Below are 17,702 nucleotides of genomic sequence, written 5' to 3'. Positions count from 1 at the left end.
TCTGTCTGCCTCTGCCTCCTGAGTGCTGTAATTAAAGACATAGACCACCACTGCCCAGCCTCCCCTATTTTATAGTTGGAATACATACTTTTTACTATTTGGAGGGGTCTCTGTTGTTGGGTTCAGAGTATTGATGTGTCTTTTGTTGGTTACAGATGGGGAAATTTTTTTTCTTTGTGAGTTATTTATTATTTTATCTTCCTAACAGGGTCTTGACATACTGAGTTTTAAATTTTAATTTAAACAATTTATCAAAACTTTAAAGTCGTTACTTAGTTTTAAATCTTTGAAGAATTATCCCTGAGAACCTTTTGTCCAAACTTTGGTTCCAAATACTTTACCTCGTATGTTTTCATGTAAACGCTTAGAAGTTCATGTTCAGGTAGTTCTCCTAACTAGTCATTGTCAGAACTTTTAGATAGAATAATTATTCTGGAAATTTGTTTCAAGGGCTTTGCTTTCTCCTTCTGATGCAATTGGTTTGACTTATCCTGACTTCTTGCACTCTTCTTCTAAATACAATGTTAGAAGAATGACTGAATGATGCTGAATATTTACCTAAGTCCATTGTTGATTTTGAGATTGTGACTTCAAAGTTGTATTTTTTTTTCTTTCACTCTTTGTGTGCTTCTTTCCTGTGTGCTTGGAAAATAGTTCATTCTTATTATTTATCACACACAAATCTCATGTTTAAGTTTTAGAATTTCTTACCTATTAGGCTTATGAAAACTAACAAAATACTCAGACTATCCTTTTAGTACCTTTGGATAAATATTTATTTGTATCTGTTATGTCAGAATATAATAAAAATTATGCATGGGTACTTTTTGTTTTTGATTAGTAACTTTTTTTGCATCTTTCTGCATAAAATATTTACCCTCTTGAAGAAGTGAAAGTAGATGCTGCATATTTAAAATATGCTTTTATACTTAAATTTTAGTGTGCTGATATATAAAACATATTCTAACTTTTGCTGAGTTATCTCTCCTGTGTCTTTATTAATAGAAATAAACTTTTGTAGCAACCAGATGTTGCTTTTAATGAATTATTTTTAAACTCCTCTTTTATTTTTTTAAAAACTATTTACTTCTTAAGTGTTTTGCCTGCATAAATATCTGTACACCATACGTATGAATTATAGATGGTCGTGGGCTGCCATGTGAGTGCTGGGAATTGAACCCAAGTTCTCTGGAAGGGGAGTCAGTACTCCTACCCACTAAGCTATCCTTCTGGCCATGATTTTTATTGTTTTTAAAATATGTTTTTATTTTGTTTCTGTCTGTGTGCATGTATGCACTTCCATTGTGTGGCTGTCAGAGGATGTTTTTGTGGCTTTGGTTCTCACCTTCCCTCTTCACGTGTGTCCTGGGGATTAAATCCATTTGTTAAGATCACACAGCAAATGCTTTTACCTACTGATCCACCACACCTCATGCAAGGGAGCAAGCACTAGATACAAAGGAAGCTTATAAGAGAGGATATGAGATCAAGCTGCCACTGACATTTATTTCTCAGGGGCAGAAACATGTAAATGGAACTTCATGATTGGGATATAGTTTAGGGCTTTAGTTTATTATAGAGAGCAGTCATTAGTAATTTTTGTACATAAGGGGTGAAGGATGGCTTGAGGTAGAGCCTGATATACCAGGTGCTAAAATGTAAAGCAATTACCCGTGGGAAACAGAACCCAGAAGATGCCTAAAATTTCTTATTTTTATTTTGTCAGAAGCTCATTTATTTTCTAGTGTGTTTGCCAAGTGAGAGAAAGGTACCTGGCAGGAGAACCTTTTCCATGTTTCTGATTCCTGGGAGTCTCAGAAAAGACACTTAAGTGTCTGAGGACAGGAAGAATTCCCTCAGTAGGAGTGAGTTCTGTTCATGGGACACTTCACACCAAACATTGCCTGCAGATTAGCTCAGCCACTGTGCTCTGACAAGGTTCTACAGAGCTCAATTCTGAGTGTGGTATAACCTGTGATCCTCTTTTTAGAAATGCTAAAAGATAACACAGTGGCCATGTACAGTGCAGCCAGGACCCCCACCCCCACCCCCACCCCAGGAGGGTGTATGCTGTTTCACCAGCCTGCCAGGGAGAAAGCAGCCGCTGTTGGGGAGGCAGGGGTTGCTGCACATCTGGAGACCTGCTTTGCTGCATGCACAGCAGGCCTTATTTAGGTTACCCGTGTTGGGCTTAGGAGTTTGGCATTCATTTGTGGTCATACCGCATTCTGTGTGCCTTGGGACACATATTCTTCACTTCTACAAACCATACTTAACGTGTAATGACAACTGCCTCATGAGATGAAGTGTAAAATTATAAAAAAGTGTCTTACAAGGCTTAGTGGGGCATATTCAGTTGTATTCTCTTCTCCTCTGCTGCTTGGCCTTTGCTTATTTATGGTTTGTTTTTACTTTGTATGACTCTTTGAGCTCCCAAAGGAATGCTGTGATAGAGCTGTTGAGAGCCGTAGCATTAGAACCAGCAACCTTGGGGTTAGAATCCTGTTGCCGTCTGACTAGCCAGGTGACCGCAGGCGACCTTGCTCACCTTCCCAAGCAGAAGCTCCTTCAGCGGTACTTACCTCATGGTGTTATGAAGATGTGCTAACACATCTGGAAATGTTGAAAGACAAGTCTTCTTTGTGCTGGCTAGTTTTATGTCACAAGCTAGAGTCTCTGGGAACTTCAGTTGAAAAAATGCCTATAGGGCATTTTCTTAATTAGTGATTGATATGGGAGGGCCCAGCCTGTTGTGGGTGGGGCCACCCCTGAGCAGATTGTCCTGGGTTCTGTAAGAAATCAGGCTGAGCAAGACGTGAGAAGCAAGTCAGTAAAAAGCACTTCACTGTGCCCTCAGCATTACCTTCTGACTCCAGGTTCCTGTCCTGTTCCGAGTTCCTGTCCTGCCTTCCTTTGATGATGAACAGTGATATAGAAGCCTAAGCCAAATAAACCCTTTCCTCCCCAACATGTTTTTATATGGTGTTTCATCACAACAATAGAAACCTTAACTAAGATTGGCTCTTCCTCCTTCTGCTCCTCCTTTTCCTCCTCCTCTAACTCTGTTGTTGCCAGAGTCCTCCCCCTCCTTCTCCTCTTTCTTTTTAAATTGAGACAAGGTCTTGCTATGCTTTCTGGACCATTGCCAAACTTCTGCCTCAGCCTCCTGGAACACCATATCTGGCTAAGATAATTTCTGACACATTCACAGGTTTCCTTGGATATTGGATAACACTATTTTGTTTTTTACTCCGTCCTTTATTGGAATTTGTTCTTGGGACTTAGATGCTAGTTGGGTAGGTGCTTGCCTTGGTGTAGAGAATACTCATTGTGCCAAGTATCAGGAATGGAGAACACAGAATTAGCTTATCCCTTTCTGATACCAATCATGATTCTCATTGGTTGGTCAGGGGACACTATAGCTGAGACATGGGGCTTTCATCCAAACACTGAATGCTAAATTCGTGAGCACAGTAACTTGTAGTAGTGATAGACAGTGACTTGCAGTAGTGATATGTGCTGGACAGACTGTCCTGTTCTGAAGGGATATGATAGGTAGGGCTAGGGTTGGCATCTCTTTTGAGAGGTCTGGGAATAAATCAATAAGGGCTTTAAAATTTTTTTATTATATTGATTATATATAATGAAGGCCTCACTGTGATGTTTTATACATATGTATAAGGTGCTTTATCACCCTCCAAAGATATCCCATTAAGGGTAGACTCCCTGAGGGTTTTAAAGCTAACAAAAGGACTGCGGATGCATTGTCAGCGCAAGGAAAGCAAGTGGAGGACCAGAGATCTGAAGCAGACTGACTGACATATTAGGAAGTGGTTCTGACTGCTGGGAGGAGAATGCATTTCAGGGGAGAGGAGGGACAGCAGAAGACAGTCAGGAGGTCATGGGAGCTGCATCAGCACTGATGGCTGAATTATCCAGATGGTAACAGAGCATCTGGAATAAGGGAACACAGGCTCCCTGCTTTTAGATGAACTAGCCCGTGGGGTTTGGTAATGGATTGCAAGTAGGTATAAGAGGCTAAGAGAAATCAAAATGGGCTTAGGATTTTTTTCTTGAGTTAACTGGAAGGTTAGTTGGAGTCACTCACAGATGTAGGGAGAAGGTTATATAAAAATGGAGGTGGGAGAAGAAAATAAAAGTTTGGGTTATATAAAACTGGAGGAGATACACATGGAAAATCCAGGTGAGATGACTGTGAGATCTGGGGACAAAAAGTGGTATTTCAGTAGACAGTTGTGGGCTGCAGGTGTGAATTTGAGAGCCATCCATATGTAGATGACATTTAAACTATGGGGATTGATGAAATCACTTGGGAGTACAGATGTGAGCAGAGATTAGGAAAGGACAGATAATGGACAGCAGGATCTCTGGCTTGAGAATACAGCAGTTGAGAGGATGGTGGTACAGACAGGAGGGACAGTGAAGAAGGAAGGACGCATGGACTGTGCTCTCACCAAAAAGCCCATGAAGGAACCCAGGAGGAGAGCATGGGCAGCCATGAAACAGTGCTCAGGGTGAGATGGCAAAAAACTCATTGCATGACTTTGATCTGAGAATGCCCTTAGTGGCGCTGACAAGAGGATGCTCAGCTGAGCCAGGCTGCTGGGTCTCTTTGTGCTGCCTTTCCTTCTTGCTTGCAAAGCCACCTTGGCAGTCACTCAGATGTGAAGTTAGTCTTGGTCTCCACTGTTCACGATTCTCCACAGAGCACTGTGTTGTAGCCACTGTGGTCTCTTCCCTTGTTACACCCTGGTGGAGAAATGTAAACCTCCAGGGGTCATCCCCCATTGTATTGTGAAGAGGCACAGTTTAGAGGTTGCCTGTTATTTGGAAGGAGGGCCTCACCACCCACCCTGGGAGACTCCTGCTTCTTAGCAGTTTGTTCTGGGAGGGCTGGAGCGTGGCTGCCTTTGTTTTTGATCTTGGGCTGCAGTAATTCAAAGGCTTTTGTCTTAAGTCATATTTCCATGACTTTGCTTTAATAGTGAAGCCTAATCTGTAAGAACATCACACAGCACAGTGAAGCAGAGGTGCTATCCCGTTGAGCTGAGAAGCTCACAAAGGAGCGACTTGTATCTCAGATGACATTTTCATGTTTTCTTTGAAATGAAGAAGAAACATTAGATTTTTAATTCTATCATTTTGCTAAATTTCTGTTTCTTCTCCATCTTTTATGGATCTCAGTTCTGACCATAATGGAGTTGTGATCATACTAGACACAGGATTTGAAGTGCTCTCGATTAAAAAACAAACCACGAGAAGACTGATGTTAGTTGTGGGATACCAGTGGAAATCAGAGTCAACTGCAGAGTCATTGGGTGTGATGGTTGGTTAGACTAGATTTAGAAGCACATGAGGAAAAGACTTCTGGGTGTGTCTGTGCTGGTGTTTCCAGAGAAGTTTAACTGAGGGAGGGAGGCCCTACCCTGATTGTGGACTGTGCCATGCCAGAGGCTGGGGACCCAGACTAATAAATAAGGAAAAAGGAGAACGGTAAGCTAAATACCAGTGTTATCTCGCTCTTTGACCGTGGGCAGGTCTGGTGTGACCATGGCCTCTGCTGCTCCAGCTGGTGCCACTTTCATGACTGTGCCTTCACCATGACGGACCCTCAGACTTTGAGACAAAATAAGCCCTTTTTCCCCTTAAGTTGATTCTGTTGGGTGTTTTTCCACAGAAAAGCAATACATTGCGTGTTTGAAAGTACAGATTTTTTTTTTCCTCATGAAAATCATTAAGGAATACAATCATTTGGGCCAGCAGGATGACTCAGCTGGTGAAAACACTTGCTGCCAAGCTGATACGAGTTCAGTCTGCAGGACTCGCATGTTGCAAGGAGCCAGCCAACCCCGGCAAGTTGACCTCTGTGGCTTGTTTTTGCCTTTCCATGTTTTTATAAGTAAATTCGTACTGTTTTTTTTTCTTTTTTCAAATGGGAGATAAATGATACCATAGTGATTTGCTGTGGCATGCTAATTTTAAGGATTGATTAATTTTTCTTTTGATCTGAGGATTTGTGTGTGTGTGTGTCAAATATGTTTTAACATCTCTTCTCTTTTGTAGCTTCTCTAATTCTGATTATTTGCCAGGGTTAGCAGCCCATGATGAGTAGGCAGGGCTAACCATGTGACTGGTGAAGAAGAGATGCTACGAAATGCTGAGAATCAGCTCAGTGATAGAGCACATTCCTGATGGCTCAGGGCCATCCATTTGATCCTGAGTGTCAAAATTGATCAGCCAGTGGGGTATAGGGCTTTAATGACAATAAGTATTATCTTACGATAATTTGAGAGCCATCCATATGTAGATGACATATGGATAAATGTATGTTTATTCAATTGTGTGTATGTGTTCACACAGGGCCCGGGAGAGGAGGCTGTTCCGTGTCCTGGAACTGCAGTTAATATGGTTGTGAGCAGCCAGATATGTGTGGAACCCCACGTCAGGCTCTCCTCAAGAGCAGCGTTTGCTGCTACACCATCAGCTACGAAACTGTAGTTTTAATACACGGATGGAAACTAGGGCCTGGAGACATGCTCATCAGTTAAAGGCCTGCTGGGTGTACTTAAAGGTTGGGGTGTAAGACCTGGGGTCTCACAGCTCAGGAGTTCAAGATCACGCCCTTCCCAGAAACTCGTTGTAAAAGCAAGAGGTTTATTAACCATTGTACAACGGGGTCACCCCTGCTGGTCAGCAAAGAGTGGCACCGGGAGACAAAGGCCTTTAGGTTTTTAAAAGAAAAATTGTGGGAAATTTGAAGTTGCAGTTTTGACAATTTAGGATTGGATGAGGAAGCTATAAAGTAAGATAATTGGTTAGTCTTAGGTGCTCGAGCTTGGCCAGTCCTGCCAAGTGTGGATGCAGCTGCAATTTAAGGTGGGGGTGGTTAGCTCATCCTTGAAGATTAGGGACTGCGAACTTTTGGCTGGAGGTCAAAAGCTACTCAGAAGAAGTCTAGGTTCATTGCTAAGAAACGCTATCTCAAAGACAAGGGTCTGGTCCTTCTTTTGCTGAGTGAAGGTCATTCCTTGCTTGCTTTTTTTTTATATCTGTCCTCACAAATAGGGTCACATTCCTTCACTCTCTGGAAAGGTACTAAGAGGCTTTAGCTTAACCTGGACCTAAAACTCAAAACTATAGGCTTTAGAAGACATATAGGTTACAAAGTTAGCCTAACCCTTTCAGGGGTTCAGATACCGAGAACTGGATAGGAAATGTTAGGCGGGTGTGGTGGCCTGTCTGTAATTCCAGCCCTGGAAAGCAGAGAGGCAGGGGATCGGAAGAGCAAGTGGGTTATAAAGACTAGCTCTGTCTGTGAACTCTGCATTTGATTGAGAGGTTCTGCCTCAACAATAAGATGGAAGAGCAATGAGGGATGATTCCTGCCATTAACCTTCAGTCTCTGCATAGAGGCTGCATATATGCCACACACGATAAATGGTAATAAAGGCTTTTATTTGTAGATAATAGTTATTATGGGATACTTGTGTCCGGTTACCTTCTCTCTCCACTTCCTCCCACTTTCCTTCTTCTCCCTCTTCATTACCAGAATCTTCTGCCTTTAGATAACCTATAATCTATATTCAACTATTTTCACTCGCCTTGGGTGACATTCAGTTCCTTTGCTGCTTCATGTCATGTAATCATAACATGAACTGCAGGAGAAGTCAGTATGTTAAGCAAAAAGTATTTGAGTTTTTGTTCCGATAAACGAAAGGTCATATAAGTTAATGTATTAGAACTATTTGGGATTCTGGCCGCAATCCCAGCCTCCTCCTGGTATTCTTTATGCTGGATTTGCCAATGGAGGATGGAGTAAGTGAACCAGAGAGACACACCCACAGTTTGTGAATGGCTCACACTTGGAGCCAACACTAGCTGGCAGGACATGCTCTACCCAGGAAGTCCTGCTTTGCCTTCAGGAGTTGAGTCACTTTGTCACTCTCCTAAGCTCACTCTGAGCCTTCTCCCCACTCCCACACAGCTACTTTCAGGTGCTGCCCTACCTAGGTCCCCTTCTCAGGGTTACTCATCTGCCTGGTGACACTTCTTTCTGCTGTGTGTCTCCATACCTTCCCCTCTGGGTTATTTGCCGTTGTTGAGAGAATCTTAGTCTCATAGCCTGGTCCCCCAGGTGCTACCATGAGACAAATGCTTTGTTATTTAAAACCACAAAAACGAGACGTGAAGCTGTTCTTGAGAGCATAACGTAGTACTTCCCATCAGCCCGTGGGTTGTTGTGTAATTGGCTTATGCTAGTCACTAGCCATGGAGTTTCCTCTAGATTGGGAGTACCTTAGCATGCATGACAGCAGCTCTCACCCAGTGTGTCAAGCGTGACACTTTGTGAGACTATTAAACAGGCTAGAGACTGAGGGAAGCTTTCCTTCTCTGGACTTGGAAGGGTTGTAGCTAGATGAAGATGCAGAAGCTGAAGGGAGAGTCAAAGGGGCTTTAAGGATTGGACTTACATTATTAAGAAAGGGGATTTTGAGTTCCAGAGAACGGAAGGAAATGTGATTCACAAAAGTAGGGAAACTTGGAGTCTTTTAAATTCATTTTTTCTGTTATTTTAAAAGGAATTTTCCGATCACTGTGCTGTCTGATTAGTTTTTGCTTGTGTGTAAGTAGGCTATTGACCTAAGCATATTACCTTCATACTAAGCCACTTTACTGAATCCTCTTACGTTTTCAGCTGATTCACTGACTTTTTATCTCCTCTTCTCCATAGAGTTTTATCATAGCGTTCAATTCTAAGAAGTACCACATTCCTTTATGGCTTCATTTGCTCTTTCTCTGCCAGAAATATGAGTTCTTTCTAGTCATTTTACATACATTTAAATTTCTTTACCTAAATCCAGTGCATTAATATTTTTCATATTTAGAAGTTATTGCTCCCCAGGAGAGTAAGATTCTCTAGTCGTGACAGCAGTATTTTACACAGCTAGCTTTGACCCATCATCAGACTTCATGCTAATTTTGTATGTCTGTCAGCCCTGTGGGCCATGCTTTTGAAAGTCACATTTGAATCATTCATCTTCAAGTTTCTTGTGCTTACTTGAATCAGGTACAGAAATTATCTATTACAGGAAAAATGCTTGTGATATATGAATAGTCAGTTTCTACAGATTAAACATTTTATTTTTGTTGCAAATTATGAAAGAAGCCTTTCCTAGATACAAATCTGATTATGTGACTAAAAATTAAAGACTAGTTATTTTAACAACCTGGTACACAAAGGACTACTTCTGCCTTTTTACTGTAGTGCTCAAAGATGCTTGGGTTTCTAAGGTGTGAATTTAAAAAATACTGAGTAGGGGAATGGCATATTTATCTTATGTGCTTTTTATATTTTTTCAGAAAATGCAGAATTAAAATTTATATCTTTAGTGGAAGGAAATGAATAGAATTCTTCCAAAGCAATTAGTTTTTTTTTGTTTTTTTTTTTAATCATGTGCAAAAGTGTCTCGCTATGGGCATGTTTGTGTACTTCATGTATGCCTTCTGTTCATACACACCATAGGAGGGTATCAGATCAGGAACTAGAGTAACAGATGATTGTGAACTACCATGTGGATGCTGGGAATCAGTCCTGGGTCCTCTGGAAGAGCAGCCAGTGCTCTTAATCTCTGAGCTATTTCTCTGCACCTACAATTATTATTTTTTGAGGTAACATTGTCAAACTTTTAAAATTATTTTTTAAGGATTAACTAATACATATCATTAGTTATAGCTGTGTTTTTTCACATTTCATTTTTTTAAGGACCAGCATACCATTTAATTGTGTGTGTAAGAATTGTTTTTGGGATGTCCATTATTTCTATTTCCACGCGGGCTCCTTTCCTCTTGACACTGAAAGTATTTATTAGTATAATTATTTGTGAAATTTTTATTGCAGTCAGTATATAATTTATGAAATAATGGTATTTGTTGCTCTTCCTGTCATGACAAAATACCTAGGAAAAGCAACTTTTGAAAGTAAGTATAGTCAGTCAGCCCATCATGGTAAGGGAGGCTGGTGGTACCTTTGGTCAGTAAGGAGAAGCGCATAATTGTGCTTTCTTTCTTGGATTTGGATTAAGACGGCACCACTGTATAAGGGTGGGTCTTCCTCCCTCAGTTAAACCTTTCCAGGTACGTTTTTACAGGCTTATCCCTAGGCCTGCCTCTTAGGTGATTCTATACTTGATCGTATTTTTCTCCAAACACCAGGAAGTGATCCCTCCTAGGTGATTTTAAATCTGTGGTAACTGTGAATACTAGCCAATTACAAGGCTACCACTCGTGAGCCTGACAATCAAACAGTTTTTAAGCCATAGATCCACACTTAACGATCCTCAAAGCCTCATGGCCATCTTATAGCACAAAAGGCATTTGATTCATCTCTAAGAATTCCAAAATATTAACAGTTCTAGCACTGTTAAAAAGTCCAACGTACCTTATGAGACCCAAGGTAAATTGTTAACTGTGAGACCTTATAAAATGTCTTCCAGTATACAAGGGGAAAGGGAAGGTTGTACAAAAGCGTCAGGAAGCCAAGCAGGGAAAACATCGGATCCCCTGCTTCATGCCCAGATATGGCGCTTGTGATGGTGGCCCTCCAGGAGACTTGGCTAGACCAAGTCCTTCAGTTCTGCCATTGACAGCATCCATAGCTTCGAATATTTTACTGGTTCCACTCCATGCTCGCAGCTCTCCTCAATGAACATCCAGTGGTACTGACATTTCTACCATCCCAAGCTATTCACTGCAGCTCAGATACGCTCTTCCCAGTTTCATACAGCAGAATTTCAAAGCAGGCAGCCTGACTTTGCTTGGCCTTAGTGGCTTTTAAAGCCAGCGCCTCATGCATGATGTTCATAGAATGTCCTAGAAGATGCCCACTCAAAATGGACTCTGGACTCTGCTTCCATAGCTGCACTGGCCTTTGCATTCTGTGGCAGTCTAACCTAGGAAAGTAACTTTTCCTGAGTAATTCTTCATAAGCAGGGAGTCCATAGGGGAGGCTGTCAATGGCATCTTCAGTTCAGGAGCTCTCTTTCCAAATCAATTTTTATTTCTAAAAGTTGGTGCTTTTCACTGATGGGGTCTTGTCCTCAGGACATCTTTCCAGCTACCCAGTGAAGAGCACCAGATTTCTTTTTAATGGCACTAATTAATCTCGTTACTGCTATTTTTAAGTGCCTCAATCTTGTCTTCATTTTTCACCATACTCAATTTCCTTTCCTTGCTAAATTTACACACTTTCAAATTTCTGCTATGGATCTCACATAAACCTCAATAAATAGAGTGAGCGAATACTAGGCCACAGTCTGAACGTTTTTGCCTTGAAATTTGTTCTGCTGCATAACTCAGTCCATTGCTTTCAGCCTTACTCAAGTTTGTAGAATGCAGTCAGACTCATTGCCAGAACATACCATGAATGGCCTCTAACCCAGTTCCTGACAGAGTCCTGTTCATCTCAGAACCGTCTTGAGAGCCTGACCTTTACTGCCTGTATTTCTGAAGGCATTCTGGTCTTCTGAAGTTTTGAACGGCCCGTTCAGTTCTGCTCCTAGCATTTTTGGGCTCTCTAGCCCTGTAGCTTTAACGTCTTTCATATTCCTTCTACAGAGCAGCTTTACAGATCTGCAAGCCACAGGGTTAGGAAAGTTCGTGTTTGTTTGTTTGTTTGTTTGTTTTGCTTTGTTTGTTTTTTTGTGTGTGTGTTTTGTTGTTGTTGTTTTCCATTACAACAAGGGGTCTGACAAAGGCTAAGAAGAACCTATTTTGGCTCCCAATTTGCCAGTGTCTTCTGTCATGGTGAGGAAGTCATGATATGAGGATTCTAAGGCAGTAGTGAATGCTAGTGTTACTGGCCTTTATCCTTTCCATGAAGCCTAGGCCCCAGCCTTCCGGAAAGTGGCGCCTGCATTCAGGGTGGATCATTCCTGCCTCAGTTAAACTAGCCCAAAAATGCCCACTGGTAACAGTCATGCCCAGATGTGTGTCTTACAGACAGCGAGGGAGTTCATTATTCAATGCTAGCAGCAGTACAAAAGACAGCCACTTATAGCTTTCTTCTTCTCTGGCATTATAAATTCCGAGTGATGATCTGGTGATTAGGTAAAAGCAAGAAAAGAATGCTAGGTTGAGAGATTCAGTTGCAAAAGTTGCATCAATTCAAAGAAGAAAGAAGTTCTGTGTGCATGTTTGGGACCAAAGGGTATAAAGTTAGCTAGACTGTAAAGGATAGATAAGGTTTATCTGGATAGAGAAGTAGGGCACACTAGTCTGGAAAGAAAGAATGAAAGACTCAGAGGAGCCATTGTGAGGTATAGAGTACTGCAGTCCATCCTGAGACCTTAATAAGTTATCTCATCAAAGAAGAGAAATGACATTCTTAGTCTGAACACATTTACTGAACACATTTACTGAGCTGGATGAAGGCCAATATAGATTTTCTTTACCATCTCTCTTTTGTCTTAAGTGTATGTTCATTATACTTCGATAGCTCATAGACAGGTTTTTGTTTCTACTTTTAGGTCATGCACACAGAAATGATTTTGTGTATCTAAATAAAATCTAGGGTGCATAAATGGGTGAAAATGTGTATTATTTGTCTTTCTGAATCAAAATTCACATATTACTATAATTTTCAGTTGCGTCAGTTTTATTGCAAGTGAGGTAATTCCATCCTAGAGTGGAATCTAAAGCTGTGGTGTGTGCATATACCTGTTTTCTGAGGATGGATCCCTGAGGTGATTCCACAGTGTGGCTGTTGTGAATCATGGTGCGACAAACGTTCTTGAATGAGAATCTCTATGATATGTTGACTTCAGAGCCCTTTGAGTGAGTGACGGGAAGTGGCATATCGCTTATTGGTTGTGTTTTTTTTCCTCAGAACCTTCACATAGATTTCCAAGGGGGTTTGACTACTTTGCAGTATGTACTATTTGGAAGGGCCCCTTTTCTGTAGATTTTAACAGCATTTCTTGTTATTTTTTTTTTCTTAATGTCCATCATTCTGAATAGGATGAGATTGGATCTCAGTGTTCTTTTAGATTGTTCCCCTGATATCTAGTGATGAACATTTTTCATATATTGATTGGCCATTTATATTTCATATCTTTTAGTTAATACATTTGTAATTTTCCTGGATGTGAAAATAATCTAAGCTGAGGGTTTTTTGTTGTTGTTGTTGTGTGTGTGTGTGTGTGCATGTGTGTAATTAGGAAACACTGGAAAGCACTTTCTGCGGTATTTATTTTCTGAATAATCGCTTTCTTCTAGGAGGAGAACAAAAGCGAAGGCGCCACTTCCTCCTGCTGAGATGAAGGGCATAGACGTCTCCTCTGCTGAGGACCCTGCGGAATCTACAGCCACCATCACCGAGCAAAATGAAAACATGCTAGATAAAGACATCGAACTCTTGGTGGTCCTGCCTGGAGATATTGTCAAGTCTGCTACCGTTCACGGCAGGTACGCAGCAGTGACTTACATACCAGGGCCCCACTTTCTTCCACCACTGTCGAAATCACCGGGATCTTGTTTTTTTTTTTTTCCTTTCAGAAAATACACCTGTTATCATTCAGTTGTTATCTATCTTTTAAAGCAAGGGCTGGAAGAGTAGTGAATCTCTAGCATTGTTTTAATAACAGGCCTGGTTATTCAACCAACTCAATTATGATTTGGAATTTTTACGTATCTCATTAGTTATTGGTAGGTATAAAAAGTAAGCCTGTCCTGATATTTTATTTGTAAGCCAAATTTCCAAAGCCAGTGCCTATAGCAGAGTCCTTCCTAAATTGTTCTTTCATTCAGTTTCAGGCTGCTGCTATGATGTAGGAGTTATTTGTATTAAAATGTAGCATTTTTTTTTCTTATTTACCCAAACAAATAGATCTATATGCAACATTAGGGATTTTTTTTTTTTTTTTTTTTTTTTTTTAGATTCACTGACTTAGTTCCATAGAATAAAAACATGGATGCATTAGGTAGAAATAGAAAGTCAAACTTGAACAAGCAGGGAATCAAAGTGTGATTTGGGAGACTGACAGCTTTAAATACACAAAAGTTGAGGAAATGGAACAAAGCCAGTTGTAATTTTCCATTCCATCCTGAGGCAGGAAGTTACATGAACTATATATTTGATCTCTTTGCACACCTTCTCATCTTCCCTCGTGTTGTTACCCAGTCGTAGCGTGTATTAGAAGTGGTCTGCTTGACCTTGGTAATGCATGTGTAAAGAAAGAAGTGTGTTCGTTACCGCATTCTAATACTGTGGCTTTCTGTAAAACTTTCATTGAGAGTGACCATAATTTTAGATTAATTAAAATGGCATGTAACTCCGAGCCTTATAAAAATTGATGAAAATGAATTTTTAGAATTATGTCTTCTATTCTCCTTACGTCGTAGTAAGTTACATTTTTCTGCTCTCGTAATGAAAATCGTTTTGGGATTTCTTCATTGAACCCTATTTGTGAGGTGGTTGTACTTGTCACTGTCCGTAATGGTATCCTACCTGTGCCTGTACTCTGCCTCCTCTGGGGGAGGACGTAGTGACAGAGACCATCGAATCGGTACTCTAGCATCACAGCATTGATGTAAAATAGTATATCAAATCAGTACCTAACATCATAGCACTGATGTGAAACAGCGATTGGGAAATGATATAGCAGAGGCAGCAAAGCCTGCTCTCAGCAATTCAGGGTTTCTGGCTTTTCTCTGAGGCTTGCAGGTAAGGCTGCCTCATCACTGGCATCCCTTGCTTCTTGGAGGCCCCAGGAAGTGCACAGGACTGTGGTCTTTTCTGTTTGAGATCTGCTGTTATCCCAGCTCCTTAGACTTAGTTTTGATTCATGATTTTCCTCCGAGTTATGCCCACTCTTAACAATTTCCGTGTGCCATCTTCACTCCAGACGGCTACATCCTGAGTCCTCTGTCCTGAGAGCTGAGGTGGAATCTAATTACATTTAAATTGCCCCATTGCTGAGATCTAGGCCCCCATTAGTAGTCTTTTAAATATTCAGGCTTTCCACTTTCTGTTTTTTGTTCCTCCTTTCCTTGTTAGTCTAATTTATCACTGGTTTTTATGATGCCTTGTCTCCCTTGTGTTCACATTTTCCTTGGATCCAGCTTTTCTTCATATAACTTAAAGGTTCTGAATCATTTTGCTACATATGTTCTTACTTGGACCATAGAACTTTTCACACCTCCCTCCCACCCCAGCTCTTTGGCTTCTCCATTTCTAAAACCTGAGTAATTTTCCATCAATCAACTTTTGTGAGTGTCGGAGCCAAGCTATTGTTGAATTGCAGCATTTGCTTATCTATGAAAATGTTTTGTGCCTAAACTGTTCAGATTAAATAACACATTGCATATTGCTAGAATTACATGAAATACTATATCACAGCTTGGCACATACCGGCACTATTTTTTAGGGATGGGGGATGATTCTGGGGGTTCACAGCTGGCGACTTCTGTATCACAGAGCCAGACCCCAAGCTCTTTTCTATAGGAAGCCGATCGCCCTCACCTGGCCCCTCTCCCTTTGTTGCTGTACGCACAGGTTGTCCGACTGAAGAACCTCTCAGTTTGTACAGCTGTGGCAGTTCAACACTGAATTAGGGAAGTCCACACTATCAAGCGTGGAGACTGGGATACTTTAACTTTTCCTGACATTAAGTCTGCTTTTCCTTCCCTCCCCTCCTCTATTAATGGTCAGCTTTGCCACATGACTCATCGTTCTTTTATACATACATTTGTTGTTGTTGTTGTTTTAAAAACTCAATACTTTATTAACACCATCCCTGACTCTCTGCAGGACTAGGACTTCCATCTGCATTTTCTCCAGTTAGCTTCTGCAGGCTCAAGTGACACTTTACACAAAAGCCTCCTGATATTCTCAGCATCACCTGCTTCGTCTCACCGCTACACTCTCGATTCTTGATTCTTAATGCAGTGGCACAGTATTCCATGCTGTGCTTTCTATATATTTATTGTCTTAAAAAAAAAACCCAAAGTTGTATTTTTGTCCTTAAACTGTGGGTGCATACATTTGTGAGTGTGTATGTGCGTGTGTGCGTGCACACATGTAAGTGCAGGTGTTACATGGAACCTAGAGGAAGTTCTCAGATCCTTGGCACTGGGGTTACAGACAGTTGTGAGCCACCTGATGTGGGTTTTATGAATCAAACTTGGGTCCTCTGGAAAAAACAGTCTTAACTGCTGAGCCATTCTTTCCATGTAGAAATCAAGGTAGAAATGTCTAATTTAATTTTAAAAAATCATTTGGGGCTCAAGTTCTGTGAGATGGCAATTATTTGCCAGCAGGTTTGAATGTGGCAGCTTACTTCTAATAAGAGCCTTAGCACCCGGGGGCTAACAGTGTGTGGTCATTTTTTTTATGAGCCTTTCAGTCAGAGGACTAACCTAACAGTTACTCTATATGCGATGGTATGGAGTTGCTGTGTGATTTTGAGTACCTTAGAATGACTCTGATGCTTTTGAAACACTTTTCTAGGTATTTCAGAGTGGAGTGTGGGCTTTTCCAGGTGTAATTTGGAGTACCATAGAAATGTGATATAAGGAGAGTGTGATTAAAGCTGTCTTAACAGTTCCAGGTACTGATGAACCATTACTTAAAAAGGTGTTAATAAGCACATATTAGCATGGATACTTGAAGGGAGAAGGCATTAAAATATTTGTATATAGCATACAGTATTGTGTGTGCACACGCGCATGCGTGGGTGTATGTCAGTGAACTGCTCTTTTCTCCATTGCTGCCCTTGCCTGCCCAGGTGAGCATCGGACCCTGTTGCTGTTACAGATGAGCTGCCCAGAAGCAGCCAGCACGTCTTAGAAAGTCCTCCTACTGCTTGGGCGAAAGTTCCGTTTGTTTTTGTTTCCCAGACAGTGTTTCACTGTGCAACACAAACTGACCTCTGCTCACCATCCTCCCGCAACTGCCTCCCAGGAAAAAGTACTGTATCTTTAACAAACATTTCCAGTTTTGGAGATTGATGAAAGCTTGGCGTGTATCTTCCTTGAGAATGTGTAGCGAGGGCATTCCATGCGGTGCTAGCAACACTCTTTTACAACAGGGGGAAGGAAAGGTCACTGTTTATAACAAATGAGGAGGAGACATACACCCCCACCTTTTTTTTTTTAATTACAAGTAGGCATTTGTTTTGATAGGAGCAGCTCTTAGGATGTCATGAATATAACCAAAGGTAGCACTGAACTTCAAAGTAGAAACCCCAGTGAGAAATTACACTTTGGTTCATAGCTTACGGTGTGACCTCAAGGATTTTTGTGTTAAATAACCAGAGGTATTTTACGTGAAACCTGTGGCCTTATTCCTTTGTCTGACTGGTCAGGGCAGATCAGCCGCCGACTCAGAGCGTTTGCATGGAGTGGAGCGCCACCTATTGGGAATCAGTAGACTAATAAAAAGACAGGCTATGTCATGGTGAATAATTTTTGTTGTTGTTGTTGTTGTTGTTAAAACTGTGGATACCAGAATTCCAAACTTGACGTAATAGTTGTGTTTATTGAAAACTGTTCAATAAAGACAGGTCTGTATCCAATACTTGGGAACTAGACGCAGGAGGATCACAAGTTCAAAGTCATTTTCAAAAAAGTCATCTTCAACTAAGTTTGTGGCCAGCCTGGGCTATCTGAGACTCTGTCTCAAAACA

General features: G+C 41.1%; 1 protein-coding gene across 9 annotated transcripts in view; it reads left to right on the top strand.

Moving 5' to 3' along the window:
- Cobll1 (cordon-bleu WH2 repeat protein like 1) overlaps positions 1-17,702 on the top strand; it is a 134,701-nt gene that overhangs the window by 68,997 nt on the left and 48,002 nt on the right. For all 9 annotated transcript variants that reach the window (XM_060390292.1, XM_060390291.1, XM_060390288.1 and 6 more), the window contains one exon: positions 13,294-13,482. In XM_060390292.1, coding sequence (XP_060246275.1) covers positions 13,294-13,482 — 189 coding nt within the window. The remainder of the gene's footprint in view (positions 1-13,293; positions 13,483-17,702) is intronic.

This window comes from Meriones unguiculatus, chromosome 8 (assembly GCF_030254825.1).
Source record: "Meriones unguiculatus strain TT.TT164.6M chromosome 8, Bangor_MerUng_6.1, whole genome shotgun sequence".
Taxonomy (NCBI): domain Eukaryota; kingdom Metazoa; phylum Chordata; class Mammalia; order Rodentia; family Muridae; genus Meriones; species Meriones unguiculatus.
The sequence above is the reverse complement of the archived record's forward strand: the minus strand, read 5'-3'. Positions and strand labels throughout refer to the sequence as shown.